We start from the raw sequence: 27,727 nt of genomic DNA on the forward strand, positions 1-27,727 counted from the left end.
AAAAGATTATGCAAAGGTATTGCAAAATACGAGTTAAAAAGTGAAGGAAAAATACTTTTCTGATCCCATCGAGAAATGGACTTCCTATTAATTTAGAAAACAGTCAAAGTTGGCACTGAAGTAGTCTCAACAAGTAATTTAGTAAAAGATATGTATTTTATTGTAGTTTGATATATGATAGTTAATACTGATAAGTCTAATTAGTCTTACATTTATGACTCATTCTGTATATTTTAAAAGTACAGATTGACAATATTTCAGGTAATGAAAACTGTATTCTGTTTCTGTACACTGAGTATGATTTCCTATGAGTAACAGAATATTATAATACACTTACATATTTCTGGCCAATGCAAGAAATACATGCAGCCTTAGAACTACCTGTTCACATGAGATGCTACTAATCACAACCAAGTCAGACTAATTAAACTTCACTAATTTAGTTTGTACAGCTATTCACATTAGTATGCTTGAAAAACAAACTTCTTTGTTTTATTTTATTTTATCTTGAGGCTCATAAAATCATGGTATTTGGCAGCATGGAATAAGGGCCATTAAATCAGCTTTTATGCTGTTGTTAAGGAACCCATAGAGGATGGGATTCAAGCAGCAGGACATCATGCCCAACAAATGACATATGCAATATACTAATTTAAAATGTCTGTTAGAAATGAGAGTGGCATTAAAATCCGTCACAACATGGAAAAGGTGAAGAGGCATCCAACTGAAACCAAAAACGAGGATTAGCACTGTCAGTCTGCAAAAAACTCTCCTAGATCTTGTTTTAATTCTGACGATGGATTGGGATACCGTAATCATGTCCTGGATCTCTGTGTTTTCTTCTGGTTTCATCTCAAAACAGATAGGTACCCCTGGGATGAATTTACTTGAGGAAGAGAGCTGGCTTTTTTCTGTGCCAGAGGTTTCTGGGAGGTCTCTGAATTTAGTATTATCCTGATGGTGCCTTAAAATAGCTGGCATCACGCTGGAAGTCTTTTTGCTGTATCTTCTGTGGTGCTTTCTGACCAAGGCGCAGCTCCACCTGGTGTGGCTGGAGGGCTGTGTCTGAGTGCCTGTACTCTTAGATGGGTGAAGCGTGAGGTTTATCATCTCGTTTTCTTGGAACTTGTCTTCCTTGCTGGACAGCCTGGCACCTACGCTCCTGCAGACGCTGGTGTGAGTAGCAGTTAAACACACCAGGGGGAGTATATACTGCAGGAACAGTAAGGATAGGGTAAAGGCAATTCTGTATGAGTCAGAAGGCCATGACTCAATACACAAGAGCCTGTTTTCCAGTGCCTCTAAATTCAGAGTTTTGCTGAGGTCCACAATTTTGTGGAAAACTGGCAGAGGGGAGCAAAGGGCACAACCGAAGGCCCAAATGATTACTATTAAGAAATAGCCTTGTTTTGCTGTTAGATTGCTGGCAAGGGGATATTTTATCATACGGTATCTGACTGCAGCAATGGATATTAACATTAAAGTTGAAACTAGAACGGATGCACATTGGAGGAAGGGCATTACGTGGCACATGACAGTGCCAAACATCCACTGGTCAAGCAGGACAGACGTCAGCGTGAAAGGAGAACAAAACAGCACAACTAAGATGTCAGAGAAGGCCAAGTTACCGATGAGGATGTTTATTATTGTCTTCTGCTTGCGTTTTGTTAGAGCCATTAGTACAAGCAGGTTTCCCACAAAGCCAGCCAGGCTTATAAGTGTGTATAGCCCAATGAGAAAGTACTGTATGTCATCGACACTGCTCCTGTAGTCTTTCCAGGCAGAAAAATTATTTGTAGCAGCAGAAGCGTTCTTGGTGGGTGTCCTGTTGTTATGGTCTTTGAATCCTAAATCCATTTTACAGTCCTGCTTAGAACAAGAAAGGCATTAATTACCAACTGAAGTAAAGATGATACTGCTGTTAAGCAGACTGTAAGAAACATAATTTTACCTTGTATCACCTTAATGCAAATAAATTAATAGTGGTATCAGTTTGCTGTGAAGCAAATCCTGCGTAACTTCAGGTTAACGCAAATTCGTTTTGTAGGTTTTGTCATGTGGCATTCAGCACACCTGGGCCTGGTAGCTGGCTGCTCAGACTGGACAATAACAGTGTAAGGATACGCATTATGAAGCTGGCTTTTAGCTGCGCTTTGCTATAGACCATATTGTCAGCCTTCCCATGAGGGAGCAGTTAGCTACAAAAGCAATCCATTTAGAGCCGGGAAGATTACTCATGTGAATAACAGCTCATTCATATGAGTAAGGAAATTACAACCACCATCTGGGCATGTGCCTAGTCATTACATGACAGCAAACTATAATGAGCACACCTGAAAACATATGAAGTTTTGACATATGTTAACAACTGCTACAGTATTTCTTACCTTGCCAGTAGAAAAGCAACACAAAATAGGTAAAAGATTTCAGAAATAATCAGTTAATAATAATAATCAGAGATCTACTGTCAGTGCTCCAAGATGGAGATCCTAATGTCATGTGTATACTAACCATCTTCTAATAATGTTGCACGTATCTTAACTGTTGGTCAGGCAGAAGAGAAAACTGCCTCCAAAACAGCTGAACAAAGCAATTTTACATAATACGAAGAGGGCAGCGTTAACTGTATGCAAACCCCACCCAATCATTTGAAAATTCAGGGAATTTCTAAGTATTCAGCACAGAAACATCTACCATTGAAATCTAGCTCTACACAGAGTTATTCTATGTACAGAATCTCCATGTGATTCATCTTCATTTTAGAGGAAAGTGAAAGACAAGAAAATTCAATTTAAAATTCCAGTTTAACTTAAAAACTTGCACATATTAAAGTTTCAGAGTCAAAATTCCCCAAAGTGCCAGTGCCCAAATTGCTTCGCATTTAGAAATCTTAGGCAAGACAAAGTGAAAGGATCTAAGCAAAACCAAAACTTACATAAATTGAGCAGAAGGCTAAATTTGGCAACCAAAAATGGCAGGTCTCCTCAAGAATGCATCTGTTCTCAGAACACTGTATCATGCTGACTTCTTCAAAGCACAATAATATTATTGATTTCCTCTATGCTTGCAGATGTGCTCCTTCCTTCACATCACAACATGTACATTCCTACCAGATAGGTGCCATAGTAGGGGAACTTAAACCATACAACCCCCTCAGAAGATTCACTGGCAGTGTGTTGTGAGGTAATCTCAGGTAAGATTAGAAAAACTTATTTAAAAATATAAGATGTTGCAAGTTTTTATGTCTTCACTAATGTGTTGGGGAAAACTTAACCTTGCCAGCTTCTCACAATATTGAGCTAAAGTGGTTTTTAATAACCTCTGAAATAGACGTAAGGATTGGATATGTGAATTTAGATAATCTAAATATTACGATTATGCTTGTATGAGCTGGGTGGCACTAATGCAAATCACTTCTATTTAATTTTTCCCTGTCTTTCATGAAATAGGGAAAACCTACATAAAAGACAAAAAGCATTATCTGAGACTATGCTCGTCTCTAGACCAACTTTAAAGGAGCAGACTAGAGATTCTGTAAATCACCCAGTCTCTCTCTGTTCAATACTGATAATATCGGAAGTGTTCATTTTGGTTAGATTCTCCTTATACAACTATTAGCTTAAAAAGTAACTAGTTTTTTACTTAATTTTCCTGGGTTAATGTATCTGAGTTGCTAGCAGTCATCTGAAAACAGTATTATCTGCAGACCACAGTGACTTCCACCATCAGCTGAAATTTCTTTCTGTTCTCTAAATGTAAGTCAACATAATTTCTGTCTGAAAAAAACAGAGCAGGTCTCTGCCTTGGATGAAATACATACCCCTACCTCAGTCTCATGGAATTACATCCCTCACATGTCATACCTCTATCTTTTTATTTGTTTATTTTTTCCTTTATTTAGCATGGAGGAAGCACAGGGTTGACTAATGACTGATGCTTTTGCAGATTTTGGAGTGTGCGTGCAGCTGTAACCTGCAGGCTTTTTTTGATTCACGAAAGCCATTTCAATTGTACATTGCATTTCCATATGAAATACTGTCTGCCTAGCATTTTCAGGGTGAACAATCCATTATCTTTGCATAAAAACGTTCACCTTAGCTAAGAAGTGTGTAGGAAAAACCCTTGCATACAACTGAGGAGTTAATAATGAAAAAGCAATTGGTGTAATTCTAGACGATTATCTTTTTACTTGCCTTCCTTTTCCAGTTTATATTTTGCACAGACCAAGAGGGCATTATGAGTTGAGCATCCCATTGCCTACTTACCAGTTTGAAACCAAGCAGGAGTTATTTGAGAAAGGGAAATGAAACTTTACTCAAGAGCTAGATCTGTCCAAACCTTGGTTACTAACAACCCAGTCATTGCCTTAGAATAGGAAGACTAACAAGAGAGAGAGAAGTAAATCCAGTAGCATCTTGATATTAAAAAAAAAAAAAATCCAAAATTCTTAAAATGCTCTTGAAGTGATGAAGACTCTGAAAGAAGGTGCTCTTCACTTCTTTTGTTTGCCTGCATATGTAAACCTTTGCCAAAAAAAAGATCATTCTGCATTTTCTTCTATTTTAACTGATCTAGGCTGAAGGAGTACTCTGTAAAGCAGAAACAAACTGTAGATGTTTCCCTCTCTTAGGAAGATTAAGATTGCTTTTAGAATATCTACAGGTATTTTCAGTAATGGTTAAACTCTCATGTAGTCGTCCCTGCCCAGAGGTCATACCGGGTGGTGACAGTGCACACTGATGCTTAAGTTAAAGTAGTGAGCTAAGTTAAAATTGTAGGTCTCTGAGGACAGCTATGTACTGTGAGAGTTTTGTTGATCCATGTACCCAAACTGTAATTTCCTCCCTAGACTTTTCGGTGGTATCAGCTGTCATTGACAGGGTTCATCTGTGCATGGAGAAAGGGCAAGCATCTCGGTTAGTAGAAAAGACTCTCTAATTAGTTCATTTCATTCCAGCTATGTGTCTAAAGAGAAATCTGTATAATTTCATCCACTTGTATTTAGCTGTGTTTGATTCTTATTAAGGAACGCTGTGAAGAGAATTGAAACAGTCTGGTGGCATTGCTGTTATTTCCTACTGCCATTTTCACCTTTGGGTGACTTAAAATAAAAAGGAAGAGTCTCTCAAGTCTCTCAAGACACATCACAATTATTTTCTCTCCTAAGAATTTATATTCAATAGATGTAATCCTAAGACTAGGGTCAAGGAACAATGTTTTGTGTGTGTCGCTACACTGGAACACGTTTATTAAATGAATGTTTACTGGCTTCTTAAAGACTTAATTAGCAGATTGTTGGCAGGTTCTGTGGATTTCTGCCTTCACTTAAAGACTGCAGTATGGCTTTAGCAAAGTTGTTCATCATGTTTTTAATGTAATTCTCGAAAAACGGAAAGTGAACATGCTGTTTTTGTTGAAGAAGAAATATTTTGCCAAGACACATCAATACTGAAAAAGCTTAGCAGGACTGCCTCCGAAGTCCAGCCAGGGCTCACCAGCTGTGTCCTACCAGTGCTGGGGCTGCCTTCTGTCCTGGGCGAGAGCTGGGAAGGTACCATCTCCCCTATTACATACCCTGCTTTCCATGAGGGAGGAGCACAGGAAGAAGCCACCACGTGCACTGGTCAGGTACTGATTGGACACTGTACACCAGAGCGCTGCAGCCACTGCTTGCACCCTCTACCTATAGGCACAGTTTGTTTCAGACTGACAGAAAGAAAGGGAAGGATGGGCATAACGCTACAGTCTGCTGATTTCAACAGAAAACTGTCGTACTGACAGAAGTTTCCTTTGCAAAATGCCCAAAGAGATTTTATTTTAATTTTTGGTTGCGTGAAATGAAAGCAGACTTTTCTCCAACAATTGCAAAGTGGATCCATTGCCCTCCAAGCTTGTTCTCCTGCTCAGAGGAAACACTTGCTCACTCAGCCTGAGTGCAACTGGCAGTAACAAAGCAAGAGAAACAATGTGTGCCTCCCATATCAGTGATCCGTTGTCCCCAATCTTGTGTTAGCATACCAATGACTACACAGGGATCTGTGCACTTACTGGCATTTTTCTTTCTGCCATTTTTTTTTTTAACAGTTGCTTCTATTTATTTATTTTAGGGATTCAGTCACTCTCCCTCAATCATTGGAGTTGGGCAACTCCAAGGTAGCACGTGTAATGTAGCTTTCAGAGAAATGAGGATTCCTGAAAGTACCACTGTGGGGAAGAGAACTAAATAATATAGCTGCTTTTGAAAACATTGTCCTCAAAATTGAAGTGTATTTCTAAACTCAATGCACCACGGTGCCAAGGTGTTCTTGTGCCTGTATTCAAGTTCAAATTTGATCAGTCTGAAGGTACCTGATTTGTTTTTAGCTGCTAGTTCCAAAATTTGGATTATTTTCATCTCCTACATCAGTCAGTCAGTAAGATTTCCTGAGGTCATCTGAGCTTCCCTTCCTGCATTGCTGGTCTCTATACATCCCCTGGGACTGTGCTCAGCTACATCTGTAGCTCCCACAGCACAAGCATCAGCCAGGTTTGCTTTGGTCTCCTTTCGTTTCAGTAGGATGCGGGAGGCAGAAGGCTTAGCCACATGAGACAGGAGGGGCTGCAGCTTGTGGCAGAACCCAGGCTGGATATGAACATTTACTGCAAGAATCAGATTAACTCAGTAAACATTAAATGCAAGGAGTATTTGCAGTTACCCTTTACAATATAGTGTATTTTATGATAGCTGATATACCATGATCTTGAAAGATTTTAGACTATACCTCCTTAAGCCACATTCATCTGTGATGCATCTCAATGTCACCCTTTGAATACTGTGGCTCTTGTTTTCACCAGAATCGTGCTTCAGAAATGTTTTCAATTGTAGTTGATGTAAGGTCTGAGAATAACAGATGGAACTTAGAACGTTTTTCAAGTTTAGCTGGATTAAAGGTATCAGATAACATAGAATATGCCAGTTTAATACTTAACATCTTGAAATTCATCTTCTTATTAGACTTAAAGCTGTTGCTTAAAATACAATATCTATAAGCCAGAATTTAGGAGAGTGGATACACCAGCTATTTCTGTTTCTTTACGTATTTAAATGGAAATTGTCAAGAATACACAAGTTAGGCAGACAACTGTCCTCCACTGAAGGCATTTGCTCTGTCAGGAGATCTTCCTTCTGCTAGATGAGATGCTTATATTAAGGCTTACTCATGGATAAGATCTTGTATGCTACAATATTAATACCTCTTAAGATAACTGACTGGCTGGTGCCTGTACAGTCTGTTCGATCTGTGTCTTAGAGCCTGTCCGGGACAATTAATCTTCACTGTTGAGAGCAACTTACAGTCTTGGAAGTCCTTCCTTACCTTAACAACAGGCGGAGATATACAGGGAGAAAGCAAAATGCAAACCTGCCTGTGAAACACCTGCCTATGAAACATAGCCCCCCAGTCCCTATATTACTGGAGTGTATAGGGGAAAAAAAAAAAAAGAAAAAAAAAAGTCAGACTCTTTTATAACTTCTGTATTATAAAATTCTGCTAATGAGCCAGGATGCGCTGCCTGACCACCTAAGCTGAAGTGAAGCACTGAGCTATGTTGTTAGTACCGGAGCAACCGTGCCCCATCTCAGCAGACAGATAGAGTCCGAGCCCCACACCGAAACCACCGACGAGCTGTGTTCACAGCATGGGCTGAAGATCAAATGCTGCTGCTGCAAACGCAGCTGCTCTTTATGTACAACAGCAAAAGCTCGTCTGCGGAGCCGGGAGAGTTCAAAAGACTGAGCTCACTTCACAAGCCCAGAAATATTGATTTTCATGCGAGCTAGCGATAGGTCTCTTGACATGCCTAACTCAAAGAAGAATTGCAACATTATCCTGGAACACGAGAACATGGCTTCCCAAAACAACTAAAAGCCACCTAATAAGATTATTTCCCCAGCTCCAAGGAAGCGCGAGGCAACCTAGTGGGGCCTTTGCCGGACAGAGGCAGCAAACTTGGGATGCACTCCTGCATCCTGTGGCACGGGGCCAGCGAAGGATGGCGGCACGAAGCCAGGCAGGACGCCCACCCACCCACATGGGCATCCTTCTGCGCTTCCATGCCCTGCTCGGCCACCCGCACCAAAGTGAAACCAGGGCTTTCTGCACCCACTGCGTGGCCTCGGCACTGCCCCACGCAAACTTACACCGCTGCCCCCTGCCCACCACACTGCCCCCTGCCCACCCCGCTCACCTGCAGCCACAGGGAGCCTGCTGCAGAACGGGCCGCGAGTGCGCAGCCCCCAGGCACCGCTCATAGCCCCGGCACAGCTCTGCAGGAGAAGGGCGAGGATGCCCGGCGGTGCATCTTATGTGGGTGCTGTGGAGGCGCCAGGGCCAGGTACCCAGCGGCTGCTGCTGCTGTGGTGCTGGGTGCTCGGTGCTGGGTGCTCAGCCGGCCGCCGCCGCCGCACGGGTGCATTTCGGGAGAGCGCTCCGTGCAGGGTCTGGAGCCTATTATTTCCCCGCTGCATGCTCTGACAATTAGAGTTTCCATGGAAATGCAGTGAGACTGTAAACAAATCCCGCGCTCGCCTGTATTTAAAGGATGCTTTCTCTTAATTTTTTATTTCTTTCTTCCCTGTCTGATTTCAGGACGTTTTGCAAGGGTGAAATGCTCTACGTGTTGTGGGACATCGGGAAGTCTGAACAGAGCCTGGCACTCACAGGGGGCTGCCCCGAGCACTCTCCGGTTCCCCCCACTTTGGCTGGAGCAGAGCCTTGGAGGCATCCATCCATACTGCTCGAACAGCCTTCAGGTTTTGCTGTTATTTTAGAACAGGTGGGAGGTGATGGATTCCCCCAGACAGTTCTCCTTTCTGAGGTGAGTAACTCAGTTCTTACAGCAGCAAATATCTGAAGGGCGGTTTTACTTTTTTTTCTGGGCCATCAGCGGGAAGGCAAGTCTTTTTTTTTTTTTTTTTTTTTTAAAGCGAGCAATATTTTAAAAATTGTTGGGCATTTTATAGCACAAAACATGAAAAGACAAATTCTGCCATTCGCACCAGCCACTGCCTTCTAGCAGGAGCAGTGCCATTGATCATAGCCCAATTACAGGACTCGCGGAGACCTGAGTGATGTGCAGGTTTCTGGGAGTGCAGGTGGCAGAATGTGACACGAGGATGTAATGACTTTTCCATTTGCCAAGGCACTCCTTAGACAGTTGATATTAACACGGTACTGCAGAAAAGCTGTCAGTATAATTAGCCAGTGACAAACTGTACTGCACAAAGACAAACGACCTGGATCGACCATCTTGTGAAATAGCTCTGAAAGTCCAGTTAGGTTGCTTATTTAATTTAGGTGGAAAAAAACATTCATTTTAGGGTATGTGCTAAAGGAACAATTAACTTCATTCTTCATCGGCTGAACTCAGTATGGCAAGGAAGATTGCGTCCCATTTTCTTTCATCCGCTTCTGCATTATTCACAACCCACTGCTGGTGAATCACTGCATGTGCAAGCGGAGCAGAGGGAGCTGCCAGGTGGAAGTGACGTGCCAATCCATCTCATCATTTTAAGACAGCTCTCCTGTTAGTCACAAAGGAGAACTAAATTAATCCTTTTTAGGGCTGAGCAGCAGTTCTTAATGATTTCAACCATCTTCTCACCTAACACTGGTGCCATGGAAGCTTTTCATGCACTTATTTGACCTGAAGATAGAAACCCACCCTGGTTCTCACCTCCTATGCGGGGATTTAAGACCATCTCCCAGGGCACAGACATAACTGGGTGCTCCCTGTTCCAGGGGAGTTTCCCACATTGCTGACCCTGCTGCTTGAAGTAGGAGTTCCCTTCTGGAAAGAGGGAGTCTTTAGGGACACCGTGTCTTTCTGTGGAAACTTCTAACTACAGCAAGCTGAGGTGGTCTTTAAAAAACAAACAAATCAACCTGAATTTGCTAGCAAAACCCACAAATGGGAAGTGATGGGATCTTGCATCCCCCAGCTATGATTTATGTGGGATGCCATTGTACCTTTATGAAGGTACAAACAGCCTACCTTCACGCTGACCATTTCTAAGGTGGGCATTCACCTACTATAGTTTCCTAAGCAGCCTCTAGAAATTGCATGCTCCTTAGTAAAAGCAGTCAGTAAGAAAAGCGTTTGTTCCTCAAAGCAATTTTCTATAAGAACAAAACATCCTACCCATCTTATTTCAGGAGAGTTCATCAACCAGTAATGTACTTGCAGGTGGGGCTTTGTGTTTTGTGGTGGTTTCTTTGTTGTTTTTTTTTCTTTTACCCTGGACCTGTAAATAACACCAGATTCTTCCTCTCAGCTGTATTTGGACAATTCGCTGCTGATACTTGTGTGTATCAGAGGCAATTACTATTCAGACCATTAGCATATTTTTCCTTTTCAGTGGTTGTGAACCTCTGAATTGCCAGTAATACTACTGAATAATAAAATAGGTGATCTACAGATGGAAGAAGTACTGACATGAGAGGACTGGCAACAGATAATAGTACAAGTTCCCTAGAAACCAGCCTTCGTGGGGTTGTTGAAACCATGGAGGAGTCCTTGAGGAAGTGAGAGATGGTGACAATGAAAGATAGCTACTCTGGAGGAGCTCGGGAAGAAAAATGAGATTTCTGATTCAGAAGGGCACAAAAGAAAACGCAGGACAGAACTCTGCCGTTATAGAAATACAAATGAACTGTGGCATGTTTATAACCTCATTCCCAAAGATTTCTTTCTTTTGGGAGTATTATCCCAATATCCTTGAAAATTTAGCTTCTAAAGTCTAACTGTGAAAGAATGAAGACTCTAAGCTCTTTCTGAAGTCAGTGAGAACTGATGAATGCCACTGAAATACCAAGTTGTAAGCCACCGAACAACCAAATTGTACAGCATGCAGTTGTTGCCCTGAATCGAAGCTCACCATGAGTCAGAGTGATGTTATTGTAGAGTTTGCTACCAACAGAGCCCCTATCCATCAACAAGACAACCCAAAATGGTAGGACATAACTACTGCAGAATTTGAGGTATTTTGTGAGATGCATATAAAGCATTCTTGTTGGTTGAAATTTTTCCCACACGTCCACACAGCTGATCATCCCACACATGTAAAAAATGCTATTAAAAATACTGGCTGTGTTTTGCTTCTGTGGATACATGTTTGGCCTGTCCCTTCCACAGGCTCTTACCTTGTGTAAAGCAGCTGGGCGTGAAGTCAGTGAGCCATGGACTGCTGAAAAGGTTGTAATGCTTGGGATGTCTGTAATGAGGCGGGACATCTGATGGTTAGCTAGTAAAATACTTCCAAGGGTGAACATTTTTGTTACCTAACAGACATTGTCACATCTGTTGGCTGGTGTTATATGCATTGATTGTTGATGCCACTTCTGGATTGTCATGCAAAGGCCTGTTTCTGCTGCATTTGAAGCCAGGTGGGAGCTTGTAGTTTGAGTGTACACGAGTTCAGTTCCTGAATGGACAGAAAGTGGGATGGCCATAGCAGAAAACATGACTTAGTATTTTAGCCAGGTAACATCTCAAGCAGTCCTTGAGTAACAGTGCATATTTTCAGGGTAACTTTACACTAGTTAGCTTGAGTTTATCATTGGAAGTGGAGCTGCAGTAGCAAGACACTCAGCTGAGATTAACCACATAATTATTCACACAGCTTCTTTGCATTTGTGACATTAGCAGTCAAGTGAAATGTTGTTATGTTTGGTGTCAGTTGCAGTCATTGCAGAATAAACATGCTCTTAGCCAGAGAATTTGCTGCTGTTCTTATTGTACTCAACAGTAAAACGTCTATTTAGTCTACTGATGACAGACTTTTGCCCCAAGGACCACGAGTTCCCTTATCTGTGAATAGTGTAATGCGAAATGAAAGCCTTTCAGTGGTACTGCAGTTCCTTACTAGAAAATGAAAACAATAAAAAAAATAATAAAAAAGCAACAGCCACCAACCATCAGTGTTTCCACTCAAAATAGTGGCAACTTCAGTTTGTTTTATATACAGTAGAAACCACAAACAACTCTAAAGGTGTTCTTTTACTCTGTGGATATTAAGTTTTAGAGAGGGATTGTGTTAGCTTAATGCACGACAATGCATTGTAGTGAAAGTGACAGCCTCGTTTTATATCTTTTCTCTTATGGTTTTGGGAGTTACAGTGAGAAAGCATTTTAATGGATTGATCTCTTGGCATGTTTTTTCCATGTGTTTCTGCAAAACGTCTTGTTCCTTTCTTTGTGCTATTACTTCAAAGAAATTCTGTGTTCTTTTACTCATGCTGTTCTATTTCCTTAGTTAAGATAATTGTCTTCTTTTTATTGTACTTCTCTTTTTGCAGTGTCATGTCTTCACACAAACACGCACTATCAGCCCTCCAGCCTGGGGTGCCTGATGTGATGCAATGAAATAATATGATCCAAGGAAGAGGATAATCTCCTACACTGTGGCTATCTTGCTACTCCAGTGTTCTCATGTCCTGACAGCGACTGGCAATAGAATAAGAGTTACTGAGGAATTATTTGACATCTTTGTGAATTTGGTGCTCCAGTTGGAGACAGTCAGCTGCGTGCTGAGACGAGATGCACAGAATGGCTGAGAACTGCTAAAATCTGAGCTTCATTCAGAACTTACCTGATGCTATGCAGCTTTTACTGCACAACATGCATTTTATATATCTATCTAACGAAAAACCTTTGATAAGAGCATGTTTCTGTGTTTTAGAGTGATTATGTATGTGTGTTTTATTGTTCCCATATATATGAAATTCTTTGGAGAAGATTGGCATAGTTCCTACAGATTCAGTCTTCTGAGGTGAGCATACAACACAGAGAGCAAGTATGGCAGAGCAGGAGGTTTGTCGTAAGACTTTGTTATAGCATGTATGTATATATACATACACATATAGTATATACGTTTGAAAGACTCAGTGACTCACACAGCCCTTTCTACTGCTCCACTGCTCTGTTTCAAGCACCCACCTGCAGCGTGAATAACTCCATGAATGATTGTTACTATAACTGTGAGTTCAGGTCACTGAGTTTGTGACATGTAAGATCTACCTTCAGTCTCTTATAGGTAATAATTATTTTTATATGGTATAAAAAAGTACTGTGAGGCTTGCTTCCTATGTTTATATGACGTATGAAATTCTTGTGTAGACTGACCACTATGACAAAATATTATGAATCACCTCATTTACTGATGAAATGGAGATCCTCATGATTAATGACAAAATGGAGGAGAAAAAGATCGTATCTACCAGAAAATTTTCTCTGGTGGGCACAACGTCATTCCTCTGTTTGGATTTTGTTAGGCCACCAAATGTAAAGCCTGTGTGGTGGGTTGACCTTACCTGGCTGCCAGGCCGCCACCACACCAGTCTCTCATTCCCCTTTCTATACAGGACAGAGGGAGAAATTAAGATGGAAAAGGTCATGGGCTGAGATAAAGACAGGGACATTGCTCATCAATAACCATCATGGGAAAAACAGAGTTGGCTTGGGGAAGATTAATTTAATCTATTACCAATGAAAAATAGAGCAGGATACTGGGAAACAAAACTACAGACACCTTCCCCATCCTCCCTTCCTCACAGACTTAATTTCACTCCTTCACGCCAAACTCTTCTACCTGCTCCTCCCCAAGCAGGAGACTGCAGGGCAATCAGTAATACCTTGGATTGCTCCACACCTATAACAATGAGAGACCTCATTTGTACATGTCTTAAACTGTTACCAGTTTAGGATGAAATATGCTTTTTTATGGGATCCTCAGCGCTAGCTTAGACCTTTGGGTTTTCTGCCTAAGCACATCCACCTTTGCTCTGCTCAGACGGACTCTGGTGCATGCTAATGATCCACACATAACTGAAGTTCTCGAGAGGCCTGCACTTTCCTCCTGGTTGCTGGTGGTAAATGTCAGCAGAGTCAAGCAATGCTAATTTACAGCTACATTTAGAGCAGCCCTGAGGTATGCCTGCATTTTCCTTCCTCACATGGAGGGCTGCAGGTTAGATGCAGCTGAGCTGAATGCCTGGAAATACAGTAGGAACATGAACAAACCTTCCCATGAGGCTTATTCTGCAAAACATGTTACAATCATTTATTGCATGTAACTATTTTTTTTTTAGCAATAATTAACACAGCTACTTGCTTGAGAGCTATCCACAACGTAACAGAGCATTGTCCTATAACAGAGGTATTCTAACTGGAACTCCTTGCACTTGAAAAATTAATCTGGATCCTTGGAGAGTCAGGGCACTTCTGTTTTACATGAGCTGCAAAATTCTAATACAGCCTGCAGGGGGACGTTTTTCAGGTGCTGTTCAATAAACCTGAGTCGATCTGGGTGCCTTTTCTCAGACTTCTGTACTGGCTTCCAAACTCCCTGTTGTTGTTGTTGCTTGTTGTTGTTGTTGGTTGGTTGACTTTATTTATTTATTTATTTATTTATTTATTTTTTAATGCGTATTAAAGTAGATCTTCTGCAGAAGTGCCTCTTGTGTGTGAGAGCAATGTATTTCAGGATCATCAAAAGAGCAAATGGCAAATAAAATCATTACTTGCTTTTTATGAAGTTGCCCTATAAGCAGTAAACATGCCTCCTACAGCTGATGGTAGTTTGCAGAGCTATTCAAGCCAGCTGCATATAAAAGTCTGGTTGATGGAAACTGGAATTTGTAAAAGCAGCAGCAGAGCTGGCCAGGGCAACAGCCGCTGACTTTCCAGCTCTGCATCCACCAAGGAGCTTTGCCCTCTGCTGCCAGGGGCTAATTTTCCTCCCAGCCCCTTGGGATATCCCCCTGCTGTGTACGAACCCCACGGCTGGGACGAATGGCCCTGCAAGAGGTCCAGGGCAACTGCTATATTTTCACGAGGTTTGAAAATTTATTGACATTAGGTTTTAAAAGAGTTTTGTATTGCTCCTAACTGGAAAAAAAAAAATAGCAATGGTGGCAACTTGACAGTTCTCATCAATCCATCCATCTCCCTTAGTGAAAAATGCAGACCAGGAGGTGGCTGTGCTGGTTTAAAAACTTTGTAAAGTTGCTCTTCGGACCTGAAGCCGGCTCCTAGCTCCCTTTCCCCGAAAAGCTTCCCGTTCCGTCCTAGCTTTGGCCACGAGGTGGCAATAACTTGCAAACAAAACGCTGAAACTGCCAGGCAGCAACTGGAAACTGTCTCCTTCCCTGAGCTTTTCGCTGAGCTCTTCCCCCTCCTCTTTTGTTTCAATATTTAATTGCATTTATTTCGGAATTACTAGGCAACCCACCCCCAGATGTGTAATTTAAAGGTGATGTGCTTGCAGTGAGATTTCCAGGATCCGCTCAGCAGAGCACCATCCATCATGTGATGCTGGGATAAGGTGGAGTTCGGCTTTAAGGGGGAGTCTCCAGCCTTCCTCACCCAGCTTTGGGATCTCAGCTGGAGGAACACCAGAGGATCTTTTCCCTCTCCCTGCTCTTCAACCAGCCCCCGAGAAGACCAAAGGCAAGCAGAGAGCTGCAAGGTGAGTTTCCCCTGGGGTTGCTCCTGGTGCCAGATCGGGCTGGTGGTACTGGCTCCGCTAGGTGCAGGTGACAAAGTGCTAGGTGGGACCTGGCCGGGTGGACCACGGGCTTGGGCTGACAGCATTTAGTCCTTCCTTTCAAAGAGCTCCAGGAGTTTTTGCAGCCTGCTGCTGGTCGACTCACACCACCTTATTTTACCCTTTCCATCTGTCGGTGCTAAACTTTTGACTAAAATCCTTCGGGAGAGTCAGAGGGGTGTGTGGGGTGGGGGAGACTGTGCAGCCACCCGGAGGGGGCTGCAGAGCTGTGGGCTCCCCCTGGCCTGTGCCAGCAGCCGGGATGGGGAGGAAAGTCCCTGCTGGTCGGGGAGCCAGCGGGGTGGGGGACAGGGGACAGCACAGCGGGCTAGGAGAGGAGACTTCACCCCTCCTGCTGTCTGGTCCCTTTGGGAGAGGTGGGCAGGGAGGGAGGGAGGACTCCTTGCCATCAGGGCTGTGTTTCTGAGCTGGTTCCCAGCCATGCTCCTAGGCTGGGTCTCTGTTGTGGGGAGAGGCAAGGCAAGGAGCAGTGGCATTTTCTGGTTCTGAATTTGTTATTTAATAAATAAGCGAGAGTAGAGCTTGGCTAAGGAAAATTAAAAACAAGAGCCTGGAACCAAGGCCTGTGCTGAGTGCAATGAGGTCCCAGCTGGTGAGAAAATCTGGCCAGTTCTCTCCTTGCAGGACATGGTCCCTCACCCATCCTGCTTCTGCCATTGTCCCATTGTCCCCAGGCTGGACCATCCACCTTGTGCAGTACAAGTAACAGGGACATGATTAAATCCAGATGTTGATTTTCAGGCTGGGGTAAAATCATACCTGTTGGAAATTAAAGAGTCCTGACTCCACATCACCTGCATGCTTGTCTATCGGGTAGAGCACCTTCCTCAGGCTCTGGCTGAAGCAATGCTTCAGGAAGCCCTGTGGGAGGCTTTTTCTTTATTGGCCCCTCAAGCAGACTATGTGGGACAGGGAGACCTGGTAAATTTAGTTAGCAGAGGCATCAGGTCTGAGAAACAATGCTCAGGTACGTGCCTAGCTAGCTTGAAAATCAGAGTAACCAAACCTCAGGCGGAGATGCCGTTCCTCTGAAGCCGCTGATGTTAACTCTTGTCAGTAAGATGTCACTCGGAGGCAGGCTGCGTTGCCTGTCACTGTTCCACTTAGCCATGTGGTGATTAGAGACAGCCTGCAAAGGCGTCTGAGGTGAGCCCGGGGCACCGGTGACAAGACATCACGGTGGCAGGGTCATCTTTTTGCTGATCCTCAGGGGGAGCTGGAGCTGCAAGCCCAGCACTGGGCTGGCTGAAACGATGTCTGCCACCAGGAACAGGCAGAGGGGACTTAGATGGCACCGGGATTTATACCGAATATCATTTAGGACCAAAATCCACCCGTTCTGGGTAACTTTTAATGAAGTACAGTTCAGTGCGCTATGTTTTTGCAGCTTCTCTGACAAGTGCCATATGGAGCTGGGTTTAGAACCCACTTGTGTGAATTTTAAGTGGCATCACTTTCATTTCGTTACTATAACCTAGGGTTACATGAGCAACAAATTTAGCTCATGGGGAAGGAGGCAGAGGGAAGCTTCCAAATTCAGAATGGCTGCTGTTAACAGTGAGTTGAAGTAGAGGTGTGTAAGGTTATTTGATTTTGTTTTTCTCCTGAACATATACACCCAAGTTTCTCTGATTTTAATATTAGAGGCCTTGCAAAGGGATGCTTATTTAGCCATGCCTATTTATATTGCATGGGTGTGTGCCCTGCAGTGCTTATTTTTTGCTGGTTTTTTTTTTTTTGTCTTTCATTTTGTATTGTTCTTTCTTCACTGTGCAGTCCTGCTAGCTGAGATTAAGATATTCAGAGCTCCTTATTTGCCTTTGACTCAGCGCCAGTGCTGCTGTGGGCGCCTGTCCACTCAGCATCAAGTGTATGCATTAGGTAAAAAAGAATGCAGCAGTCTGTGGAGCGATTTTTCTACCCCTCAGGTGCGGTCTTCCGCCCCGTTATGCTATGGCTGGGTATAATTGTGCTTAGAGCAGCCTGAGGAAGCAGATCTTCACAGATTAAACTTGTAAGAAGGAGACCTAAAACATCAAACACAGGTTACGCTGCTATAAGACTGAAGTTGATTCTCACCTTCTTATTTCATGTAACTTGTGCTAGCGAGGCAGTATTGGGAAGGGCTGTGGTCCCGGATGGCAGACTCACATTTTGACTTGCCTCCTTTCTTCCCCTGGCCCGCAGCCCCTGATCCTGCTTTGGATAGGAGGCTGTGACTGCTGCCCTTCTCAGGGATCTCCCCGCTCCTCTCCATTGCCCCATGGAGAAGCAGTGCTATGGGGCTCGGGATGGTGGCAGTCGGAGGGTGGGGGTCACCCTGGGGTTTTGGGGTGCCAGGGCAGCCTACGTGCCAGGGGGCGACTGGTCCTCCTTCTTCCCCCAGGTCCTGCGAGAGAGATGCAGCACCAAGAGTCTCCTCGCAGGCTGACAGGCACGGTTCAAACATCGTGAGAGGTTTGGATGAGACCCGTGGCAGCTGTGAAAATTATACGGCAGGTTGGGAACAACATGAATGCTTCAGTTCTCAGCTCCCTGGGAAACAGTTCCAGCCACCTAAATTTTTCGGAGAAGAACTCGCAGATCTTACAGTTTGAGGATGAAGATTGCCACGTGCCTTTGGCCATGGTCTTCACCTTGGCCTTGGCTTATGGGACTGTGATAATTCTGGGAGTCTCTGGGAATCTGGCCCTTATCGTCATTATTTTAAAACAAAAGGAAATGCGCAATGTTACTAACATCCTCATTGTCAACCTGTCCTTTTCTGATCTTCTAGTGACCATCATGTGTCTTCCCTTTACCTTTGTGTATACCTTAATGGACCACTGGATTTTTGGGGAGGCCATGTGCAAATTGAACCCTTTCGTGCAATGTGCCTCAATCACCGTCTCGGTCTTTTCTTTAGTCCTCATTGCCATTGAGCGCCACCAGCTTATCGTCAACCCCCGAGGCTGGAGGCCGAACAACAGGCATGCCTACATGGGGATTGCTGCCATATGGATTTTAGCCACAGCTTCCTCCTTGCCTTTCCTGATCTACCACGTGCTAACAGACGAACCCTTCAGAAACATAACGTTTGATGAATATAAGGACAAATATGTGTGTTTGGACCTGTTCCCCTTGGACACTGCCCGGCTTTCTTACACCACGACTCTATTGGTGATTCAGTACTTTGGACCGCTTTGTTTTATATTTATTTGCTACTTAAAGGTAAGAGAGAACCCCCTCTGTGACATGTCCTTCTTTTTGTCTGATGTTTGTTTATCTTTGCAAAGATTACAGCTGTAGGTTAAATTATCCCATATGTTTCTCTCTGTTGAATTTCCTGCAGATATACATACGATTAAAAAAAAGGAACAACATGATGGACAAGATGAGAGACAATAAGTACAGATCCTCTGAAACCAAAAGGATCAACATCATGCTGATCTCAATAGTGGTTGCCTTTGCCGTTTGCTGGCTGCCTCTGACCATCTTCAATATCGTGTTTGATTGGAACCATGAAATTCTGCCCGTTGCTACCTGCAGCCACAACCTCTTGTTCCTCATCTGCCACCTCACCGCCATGATCTCCACCTGTGTGAACCCCATCTTCTATGGGTTTCTCAACAAGAACTTCCAGAGGGACCTGCAGTTTTTATTCCACTTTTGCCACTTCCGCTCCCGTGAGGAGGATTATGAGACCATAGCCATGTCCACCATGCACACAGATGTTTCAAAAACCTCTCTAAAGCAGGCAAGCCCAGTCGCATTTAAAAAAATAAATATCGATGATGATGACAAAATATAAAGAAGTCATAATAATTCTACACCAAACCTCTGAAAGCGTGATCGCAGGTGAAATGTGTCCAAGGACAAGCACAATTATGTAACAAGTGCAAAATGGGTAATGCTTTTCTTCTTTTTCCAAGGAACTGGGATTGTTGTCACTGAAATTATACGCTGTGCATTTTTGCCCCTTTTGCTGCTTTAATGTTCGCAGCAGTTATATCTGAATCTTATTATAAGATGTAGTTGGACCTGCTACTACCTATGGTTTTCATCAGCTGTCTTTTGTTGTTTTCTTTGTACAGTTATGCACTTTAGCTCAAAGATACATTTATTGATATTTTTTTTTTCACATAAGTAGTTTGCGGGAGTGTCCATCTAAGACCATTAGAAATTATAAAATTATATGAGCCACTGGCAGACTGTCACTACAGAGGACACCCATCCCAGCTTGAAATTAGGACATTTTGATCTGAAGAGTTGTTCTTTTATTTATTTTTTTTTAATCTGGCTTTTGATCAATGCTAATCCTGTAAAATCTGTAGAGGCACACAGGAAATGATTCTGAGAAACCTGTAGAATATGGTAAATAGGCACATGCATTTGTCTCATTCACAGGGGCAATTTGGGCTGTAATCACTTAGGTTCAAAGACAGGATTAGGAGAGAAATTATGTTCTCATTTGCAAGAATAAAAACCTAGAGTAACTCTACAGAGCACAATGGGATAACTCTGATTTTCACCACAGCAAATGAAAGCACAAATGAATCTTTAATCCCAAATGATTATAGCTGACTTTAATAATGTGGGCTTATTAATTTAAAAAATAAAAAAAACACAACAACAAAAAAGCCAACTGCATTTTCATCTGCCATCACCAGAAGGCTGGGATGAAATTTCCTGTCAGTCCCAAGCTTATGAACCATGAAAGTCTCCTTATGTCCTGTATATGTCAGAAATCTGAAGGGAGATGGGAATGTTTGCTTTCTGTACAAGGTGCAATTCCATCCTCGCAGGTGATATTAAAAATCCAGGATTAAAAAAAAAATGGCTCTAGCTACCTGAATCTTTTCATAATAATTAGTGCTGATCTATATAAATTATGTATAGCCTCATAATGTTCTGTGTTCAGATGCAACGTTATAAACCTGGATTTTCTCCAAGATGATGGATGGCTTAATCAAAATCTGCAAAATTTAAAAGGAGGACATAGCGTGGTTGCAATCGGTATATTTAGTTTTCGAACTCACAGTTTCCACAGTTGACTGAAGTGCAGAAATATTTGCCAGATATACGCAATAGAGCTCTGTGTGTTATTGTTTAAAATATATAACCTCTAATTACACAAAATATATGTGACTAGATCCCCAGCTGAGGGAAACCTGCATAACTTGACTGCTGTACATGAAACTATAACAATTTCAGTCAGCTGAGGTTCTGCATCATACAGTGCACTTTGCAATATAATCAATGCCTTTTTGAATAATCAGCTTTTTAAAATACAATTTAGTCCCTATTTTTATTTAGCAAGGTCGCTTTAAACCATTCTGGCAGAGAAGAGGGTCTTTAAAATGGATATAAATGTAAATGTAGCATAAATGGGAATCAGATCTGATATGTCTCTGAACAAAAAGATCCTGGGATGTGATGGTGAATTTAATATGTTCTAAATTTGACATGGATAAATGCCTAAGAAATGAAAATTATTTGGTTTGCCAGTATTTAAAAGTCAAAAACTGTGCCTTGTGCAGTCTTATAAATAGTGTAGAATATTAAAGTAGCAATGTGTTCTTGTGTATTACAATTCCATGTATTTCTTTACTGACAGATAATTTAATTAAAAAAGGAGGCTTCTGTAGTTGAGAACAGAGAAGGAATGTATAAAATGAATTATAAGACAGAACTTTCTTTCAGAGCTTTGCCCTTTTGTATTTTATGAGATTTCCCTTTTCTATGTGGTTCTCTGTGGAGTATGTTGCTAATAATTTGACAAGAGGCTCCTGAAATTATTCCCCTGTCATTTTCTTATGCAAAGGGGTGTGTATTTTCTCAAAGAGATACAAAGCAGAAACCCAGCTATGTGTTTCTATTAAGAACGTCACAGTAGGTTTTTCTTATTGGGGAAAAAAAATCACCATGCATTTTTTTTAATTGTTATTCTGGGGGGGAGGGGGGCGGGTGGGAAGAGAATCACTTTCTTCCAAACCAGTGGGAGAAGACAACAAAATAATTTGAGAAAGTTACCAGCTAGTTGGTTGGAAATGTTTGATCAGGCTGAAGATGATGTTTACATAGGGTAGGTGTTGATGTGATTTTGGAGCGGTGGTGCACAGAGACCTAGAAGTGGTGTGTCCTGAGATTCACAGGCCTGCAGTGGGACAGCTGCACAATTACTCCTATGTCCACCTGCCTCCTGCTTGAGGTACAGTTTCAAATCATAGCTCCCATCTGATGCCATCTCATATTATCTCCCGAGAGCGTGTGCTAGGTTTTTTTTTTAACTTCCCAGTGCCTGATAAACAAGCTGAGGCTGTGCCAGCATGTGCAAGTTCAAGCATGCCTTTGGCTGGTCCATGCTCAGCTCAGAAGCCATTTTTCAGCTGCACTGCTGTCCTAGGATCAGGCCTCTTTTCCATGCTTCCTTACGGCCCTGCAAGAAGCACTCTGCCTTCCCGAGGCGCTGTGAAGGATGCAGTCCGTGCGTGGTCACCCGAAGAGCACAGGCCGTGGGCACTGTGCAGACAGTCTCAGCAGGAAAAGGCATTTGCAGAAGTTCAGAAGCAAAGTCATCACTATTCAGAAGAAGATTTCATGAGGACAAAGATAAAAGTAGTCTCTCTGAGGTGCTGACCTGACATCTGCAGGGTGTAGATGACATCTACTGAGAGCAGTATTTTTGTCTTTGGTTGTATGACGACACCAGAGTCTTCAAAAGCCACTGGAGACTTTCTCCTACTGACACCTGGCTACAACACAAATCCTCTTTTTCACTTGCAGATCTCCAGCATGGCTTTTCATCCTCTATATGTTAAATTTCATTATAGGGTGAGCTGTTGGGTTTCATGTTTCTCAGTCATTATGGTTTGATATTTTTTCCTTTCATGTGCTGTTTTGTCAAAATCTCCACACTTCAGCACATACAGAGTCCTGTCCCCAAAACCTGAAGATTTCTCTCTTTCTTTCAGACTGGTAGAAAAATTTTACTGACAGAAAAACGTAATGGTGAGGGATCTATAATGTATCTCACTGTTTGTGTGCAAGACATTTCATGGCAAATCTACAGCCTTAAATGACAAATGTAACTGTTTAATAAACATTAATATCTGCTTCATTTGCCTGTTATTTTATCATCTTACACTTCCCTTTTATCTGCCACAGACATTTGAGTCTTCAGCATAATCATAACACACCAGCATTGTGTATGGCATTCCTAATAAACACTGCTGTATTCCCATATTCCCTTTTTTCCAATGTATCTCTTGTGCATGTCATTGTCACTCTGTACAGTAATCCACAACTTTCACATCTTCAGTTAAAAAAAAAAAAAGGATAACAATAGGAAGAGGTGAATAATTGACATTAATATCTGCTTTTGGTGGGCTAGGAAAAAGATGGATGTGAAAAATCAGTCCCTTTTTTTCTTTCCTTTTTTTTTTTTCCTTTTTCTCCCACCTCTTTTAAAAATCAGTTCTAAACCAAGAAAAGGAGTTAATGTGACTGGACCCTCAGGTCACTTGAGCTGATTCTGACTGCATTTCATCTCTGATGAAGGTGTGGAGGGCTAAGGGTTCATATTTCCTGACTGCTTTCTTGCAATACTGTACCAGCTATTATTAATGTCTCTTTATGGCAAAATTTGATACTGATTTATACTCAGACTGCAAATCAGCATATATTTAAATCCATCTCTGTTCATCCAATTCTGATTCTGACTTTAGGTGAATGTACTGAGATCAATGAAACTGGAGAATTTGCTTAAAGGTAATCATTTGCCTAAGCACTCTACTGAATAACAGTGAACTGTTGGCATTCACATTCTTTTTTGGATTTCAGATTATTACAGAAATAAATTAGTGGCATATGGTTTTTCTTGGCAATTTTTCTGTTCTGTCCCTCTCTCTCTCTGTAGTCCAGTGCCTGACAATACTTCAGTTTAAGGCTTTGGTTCAACTCTATTCCTAGATTCTTGGTTAAAAGAATTTAACCAAGCCAATACATAGAGAGGGAAGACGTTAAGGAAATTGTATTTTTCTGTTTTTATTTCTAAAGCATAAATTACAGTAGGAAAAGTGAACTTAAATAATGCTTCTGTCTGCAACAGGTTTAATTAGTTCAGTTGCAGAGAAAGGGTGGAGAAATAATAACAATAACTAAACAATAAGTTTTGCTGACAGACTTACTGTCTCAGTTGAAGGATGTATACATCTCCAGGCTCTACAATGTTGTCTTAATTCCTGTGTTATTTAAAATGTGGTATTTGCCTCACTGAGGCAATGTTGATGTGAAAATAAATTATTTTCTTCTATCCATGTTTTGGAGAATATGAAATGTTTGAGGATTACATGTAAGAGAGAGAAAACGTATGACCAGCTTTAGTCTCTTATACTTGAATTTGCCTGTGGCACAAAATAACTCTTATACAGTATATCTGCCCATGCTAAACAGTGCTAATGGTCTAATTGAAGGTGATATTTTTAAAATTAAGGAGAGCATTCACAAAGACTAGCTTTAGCTGGAGGATGATAGTTTTCCTAACCTCCTTCAGTGGCAACTCAAGGGCACACACATCTGCTCTACCACTGGTGCTATGCAGCTACCAAAATGTCTTTCTCTCTGTTACCTATACAGGCAGCTGAGGGACAGACAGCTTCCAGGGCCAACGTGGGTCTAGTGAGTATTGCCTCCCTTCCTTCATGCTCCATGGTATTCCTCATGCCAGTTCATACCTCACACCCTTAGAAAGTGCTTTCTGAGGAAGTCCCAGGAATTTGTGCTCTGGTTTCGTAAAGTGCCCAAGTATATGGTAAAATTCAACTCAGTTCAGGACATTGCTTCAAGCATGAACTAAGTTTAAAACATTTTCTTCCTCTAAAATTCTCTTTTTAGCAAGTTTCTGGTAGGCAAGTTTCTCAGAATTTGTACTCCATGTAAGTCCATAATTCGCAAAGCCTGTGTAGGTTGGAATTGTGTCCATATGGGATATCCTGCTCATTACAGCAAAGCTGATAGCACTGAGCTCTGTCTCATGTTTCCCAAAGATCTGGGTTGATGATCTTGTTTCGTAACATAGATTAGGCTTTGTCACAAGAAACTTGCACCAGAGGCAGAGGTTTTTGAGAAAACTGCATGGGGGAGGCTCCCACAGTTAAATAACTTGCCAAAAATTACACTAACTTTCAGATATACAAGGAAATAGATAGTTTAGAAAAGAGTAAAAAAAAAAAAACACAGGTCTAGATGAAGCCTTGATGCATTTTCTCAGATATATACAAAAAAGATTCAGAGGCAGACTCAAACATATATTTATATTCAGTTAATAGATATGTAAATGCTTTTAAGTCAAAGTAGTAGGCAAAAGATCACGTTAAGATTAATAGATTCTCCGCCTCTGTCTACAAAAAAAGGGATATGGAGCTTTAAAAATGACTCTGAAAATGTATTTTAAGATTCTTCATCTTAGATTAATCTAGATCTTTTTTTTTAGATGAAGGAAACAAAATGTTTTTGGCACAATCAAAAAAGAACAGCTTTTCATCGCACCCACCCACAGCACATGGGTCCATTTTCCTTCACTTCTGCACAAAATGGAGAACATTTGTTTATGGCAGGAGAAGTAACCTGATCAAAGCTCTCCTTGTCTTTCTTGGTTTATGTTCATACTGATACTGTGCTGCTGTTTTTCACTCTGCAATCATTTTTTTCCCCCCCCACAAGCTATGTCATTTTTATTATGCTATTTATATTGTTTCTTAATAAAAGCTGTCTGTGAAAAGATGTTCTTGCAAGATCCTATTCTATGTGTGCTTGAGCATATGGGTGAAAGGCTATGCAGGATTTGCAAAAATGTGACTGGCAATGTGATGATGTTTCAGGGGGTGGAAAAGTAGAAAATGAATTTGTTGCATGCTGTTATTCACCCCTTTTTTTTTTAAGGGAGGGGAGCGGGCTGCAGTTTTTAATTCACATAATTTAAATGTCAGCTAAGTCCATGTATCTAGTGTTCCTGGTTGGTGACCAGCCTCTAGAGACAGCTAGTTACTAGGAAACACCGGGTAACGTAACTTGTCTCCTTACTTACAGCCTTCACAATTGCCTACAAGCTTCTCGTTGTCTGTAATGTATTTGGATATATAAGCAAGAGTGTTCACTTCTTTTTCTTTAAGACTAGTAAATGTTGTACATTTAATAGATTTAATAGATAAGACTGGAATATCTTTTCATTTTTTTGCCCCATTATTATTGTGACTGCAATGTTTGAGGCTCTTCACTTGGGTCTTGATTTATTATGATCTTGGGCACACGGGTGGTCACGTTGGCACAGTTACAATGTTAATGTGCTTGTAATTAGGCAGGTGCTAAAATAAGAGCCTTAAAGCCTGACTTGCAGCACTGCAAGGTTAATGGAAAGCCTCCCGTTGACTTCAGCAAGCAAGCTTCAGCTAAGGTCCTTGTTTCAAGTGACACTGAGGAGCAGAAAATGTCTGAACGTCTATTTCCTAGAGAGGGCAGCAGGCCATAAAAAAGTGGACTAAGCAGAGATACGATGCCATGAGCTGCCATGTAATTCTGAGGGATACACCAAAAAGTCACCTTTAGCTGGTACTTGTGGTAAGGTTATCCCCTTAGATTCTGTAAGTTTTGCTGTGGTGCATTTGCTTGACATAGTTACAAGTTGAATGTCTCTGCCAAGCTGTCTAGCTTGCTGATTTACAGCAATTTCCTTCTCAGAAAATTGAAGAGGGCACTAGCAATTCTGAATGTAGTTTTGGTTCTCAGCAAGTATACATACTTAATAGATTTTCACTGCTACAATTGTGGTTTTTTTTGTTGTTGTTGTTTATTATTATTATTACTGCTGCTTTTTTCACTTTGTCAAAAAAGATCACCACCACCTGTACAGCATAGCTGACACTTAAAATTCACTCCAGGTGGTAAAGCATCTCAGCCTGCAGCGGGGACTGAGGATGTAGCTGGTCATGGTGTTCCCACGGCAAAAAACATCAGAAATCATGAACAAAAACACTGCAAAATGTTGCTTACAAGAGGTTATCTTCAGACTTAGGTAAGGACATCTTTAAAACATCATAGAGAAACTTGAATTCAAGTACTAATGTTTTTGTAGTAGAAATAATGCATTCAAATAACTCAGTGACTTTGTGAAAATACTGAGCCCGAGCCTAGTCTCACTATATTAGACCAGTAGTGCAGTACCACCTCTGACAGTGTTGAGAAGATTATGGTGTAGATGAGGTATATAAATGAGATCAGTCTGTGAAGGTTGTCAGATATTTTTAGGTCTATAAATCTTATATTACCTAGGGTAAGCATAGGATCATGAATATTTAACCCTGTTTTTTCTTAATAAAACAATATACGTTGGGTGTCTGTACTCACTTACTTTCAATAGCTTGTGAATTCCTTGGCAATTTTCACTCAGATCTGACAAATCTGTCAAAGGTAACAAGCTTTCTGAGTCTGAAATGGTATTGCATAAGGTGAGTACCTGTTCTTTTAAGAAATTTGTTCTTTTAAGCAGGACAAGCATATTATTTCTGTTGTGGTGGGAAGCATTACATACTACACAGTAAAATATGTGTATATATAGTATCACTTAAAATAGAATTTTAAAAAGCTGACTTTAGGCAATTTGTAGATATTCTTTAAAAAGCCCTAAACCATTAACATTTCTTATATTCAGGGCATATTTCTGTGGTTTGGGAGGAAGAAACCAAGTTGTGTTGGTTGTGCAGCTGGTGTCAGTGGCAGGATTTTGTCTCCTATGGCCATGGGACCCTGGCTGAGCACCAACATCTGCTTGGGAGAGATGGGATTAAGTGGAGCAAAAGTCTCTCTGCTATCAGGATGTCTGACCTGGTAAGAAGGGCTTTCAGTTAGGAGTGATGTGGGATGGAGGGAATCACAAGAAAATGGTCTGGAGTGATGTGAATGAAGGGAAAGATAAAATCAACAAAACAGTTGCACCATTATGTGGAAAAGCCCTGGATCCTTTCTGGGAAATCAGCATGGGTGGGTGCCTCTCTGAAGTGCCCACACACTGATGTGTGCAGCTTGGGGAATAAATGTGGGTAAGCAGAGGTCTGCATGCACTTGTTGCTTTCACGTAGGTGTGGTGAG

At 41.7% G+C, this 27,727-nt stretch overlaps 3 protein-coding genes across 4 annotated transcripts in view; 2 read left to right on the forward strand and 1 right to left on the reverse strand.

Moving 5' to 3' along the window:
• The window catches only part of LOC310898910 (uncharacterized protein), a 37,290-nt gene extending 27,562 nt beyond the window's left edge, over window positions 1-9,728 (forward strand). Inside the window, exons 4-5 of the transcript XR_014583841.1 lie at window positions 3,071-3,193; window positions 8,628-9,728. The gene's annotated coding sequence lies outside the window, so the exon portion shown is untranslated. The remainder of the gene's footprint in view (window positions 1-3,070; window positions 3,194-8,627) is intronic.
• NPY5R (neuropeptide Y receptor Y5) lies at window positions 138-8,621 on the reverse strand. The gene is made up of 2 exons (XM_083834630.1): window positions 8,227-8,621; window positions 138-1,866 (listed from the first exon to the last, which is right to left on the reverse strand). Exon 2 carries the CDS (start codon window positions 1,855-1,857, stop codon window positions 523-525), a length of 1,335 nt encoding a protein of 444 aa, XP_083690756.1. The 5' UTR covers window positions 1,858-1,866; window positions 8,227-8,621; the 3' UTR covers window positions 138-522.
• A 4,935-nt stretch (window positions 9,729-14,663) lies between the features above and the next one.
• NPY1R (neuropeptide Y receptor Y1) lies at window positions 14,664-22,738 on the forward strand. Of its 2 annotated transcripts, none has more exons than XM_083834632.1 (4): window positions 14,664-14,873; window positions 15,260-15,505; window positions 17,991-18,814; window positions 18,936-22,738. In XM_083834632.1, exons 3-4 carry the CDS (start codon window positions 18,068-18,070, stop codon window positions 19,392-19,394), a joined length of 1,206 nt encoding a protein of 401 aa, XP_083690758.1. In that variant the 5' UTR covers window positions 14,664-14,873; window positions 15,260-15,505; window positions 17,991-18,067; the 3' UTR covers window positions 19,395-22,738. The 2 variants fall into 2 exon arrangements, with proteins under 2 accessions (XP_083690758.1, XP_083690757.1); XM_083834631.1 differs by having other exon boundaries at window positions 15,305-15,505.
• The last annotated feature ends 4,989 nt before the right edge of the window (window positions 22,739-27,727 follow it).

The sequence above is a fragment of the Anser anser genome, assembly GCF_964211835.1.
Source record: "Anser anser genome assembly, chromosome: 4".
NCBI lineage: Eukaryota > Metazoa > Chordata > Aves > Anseriformes > Anatidae > Anser > Anser anser.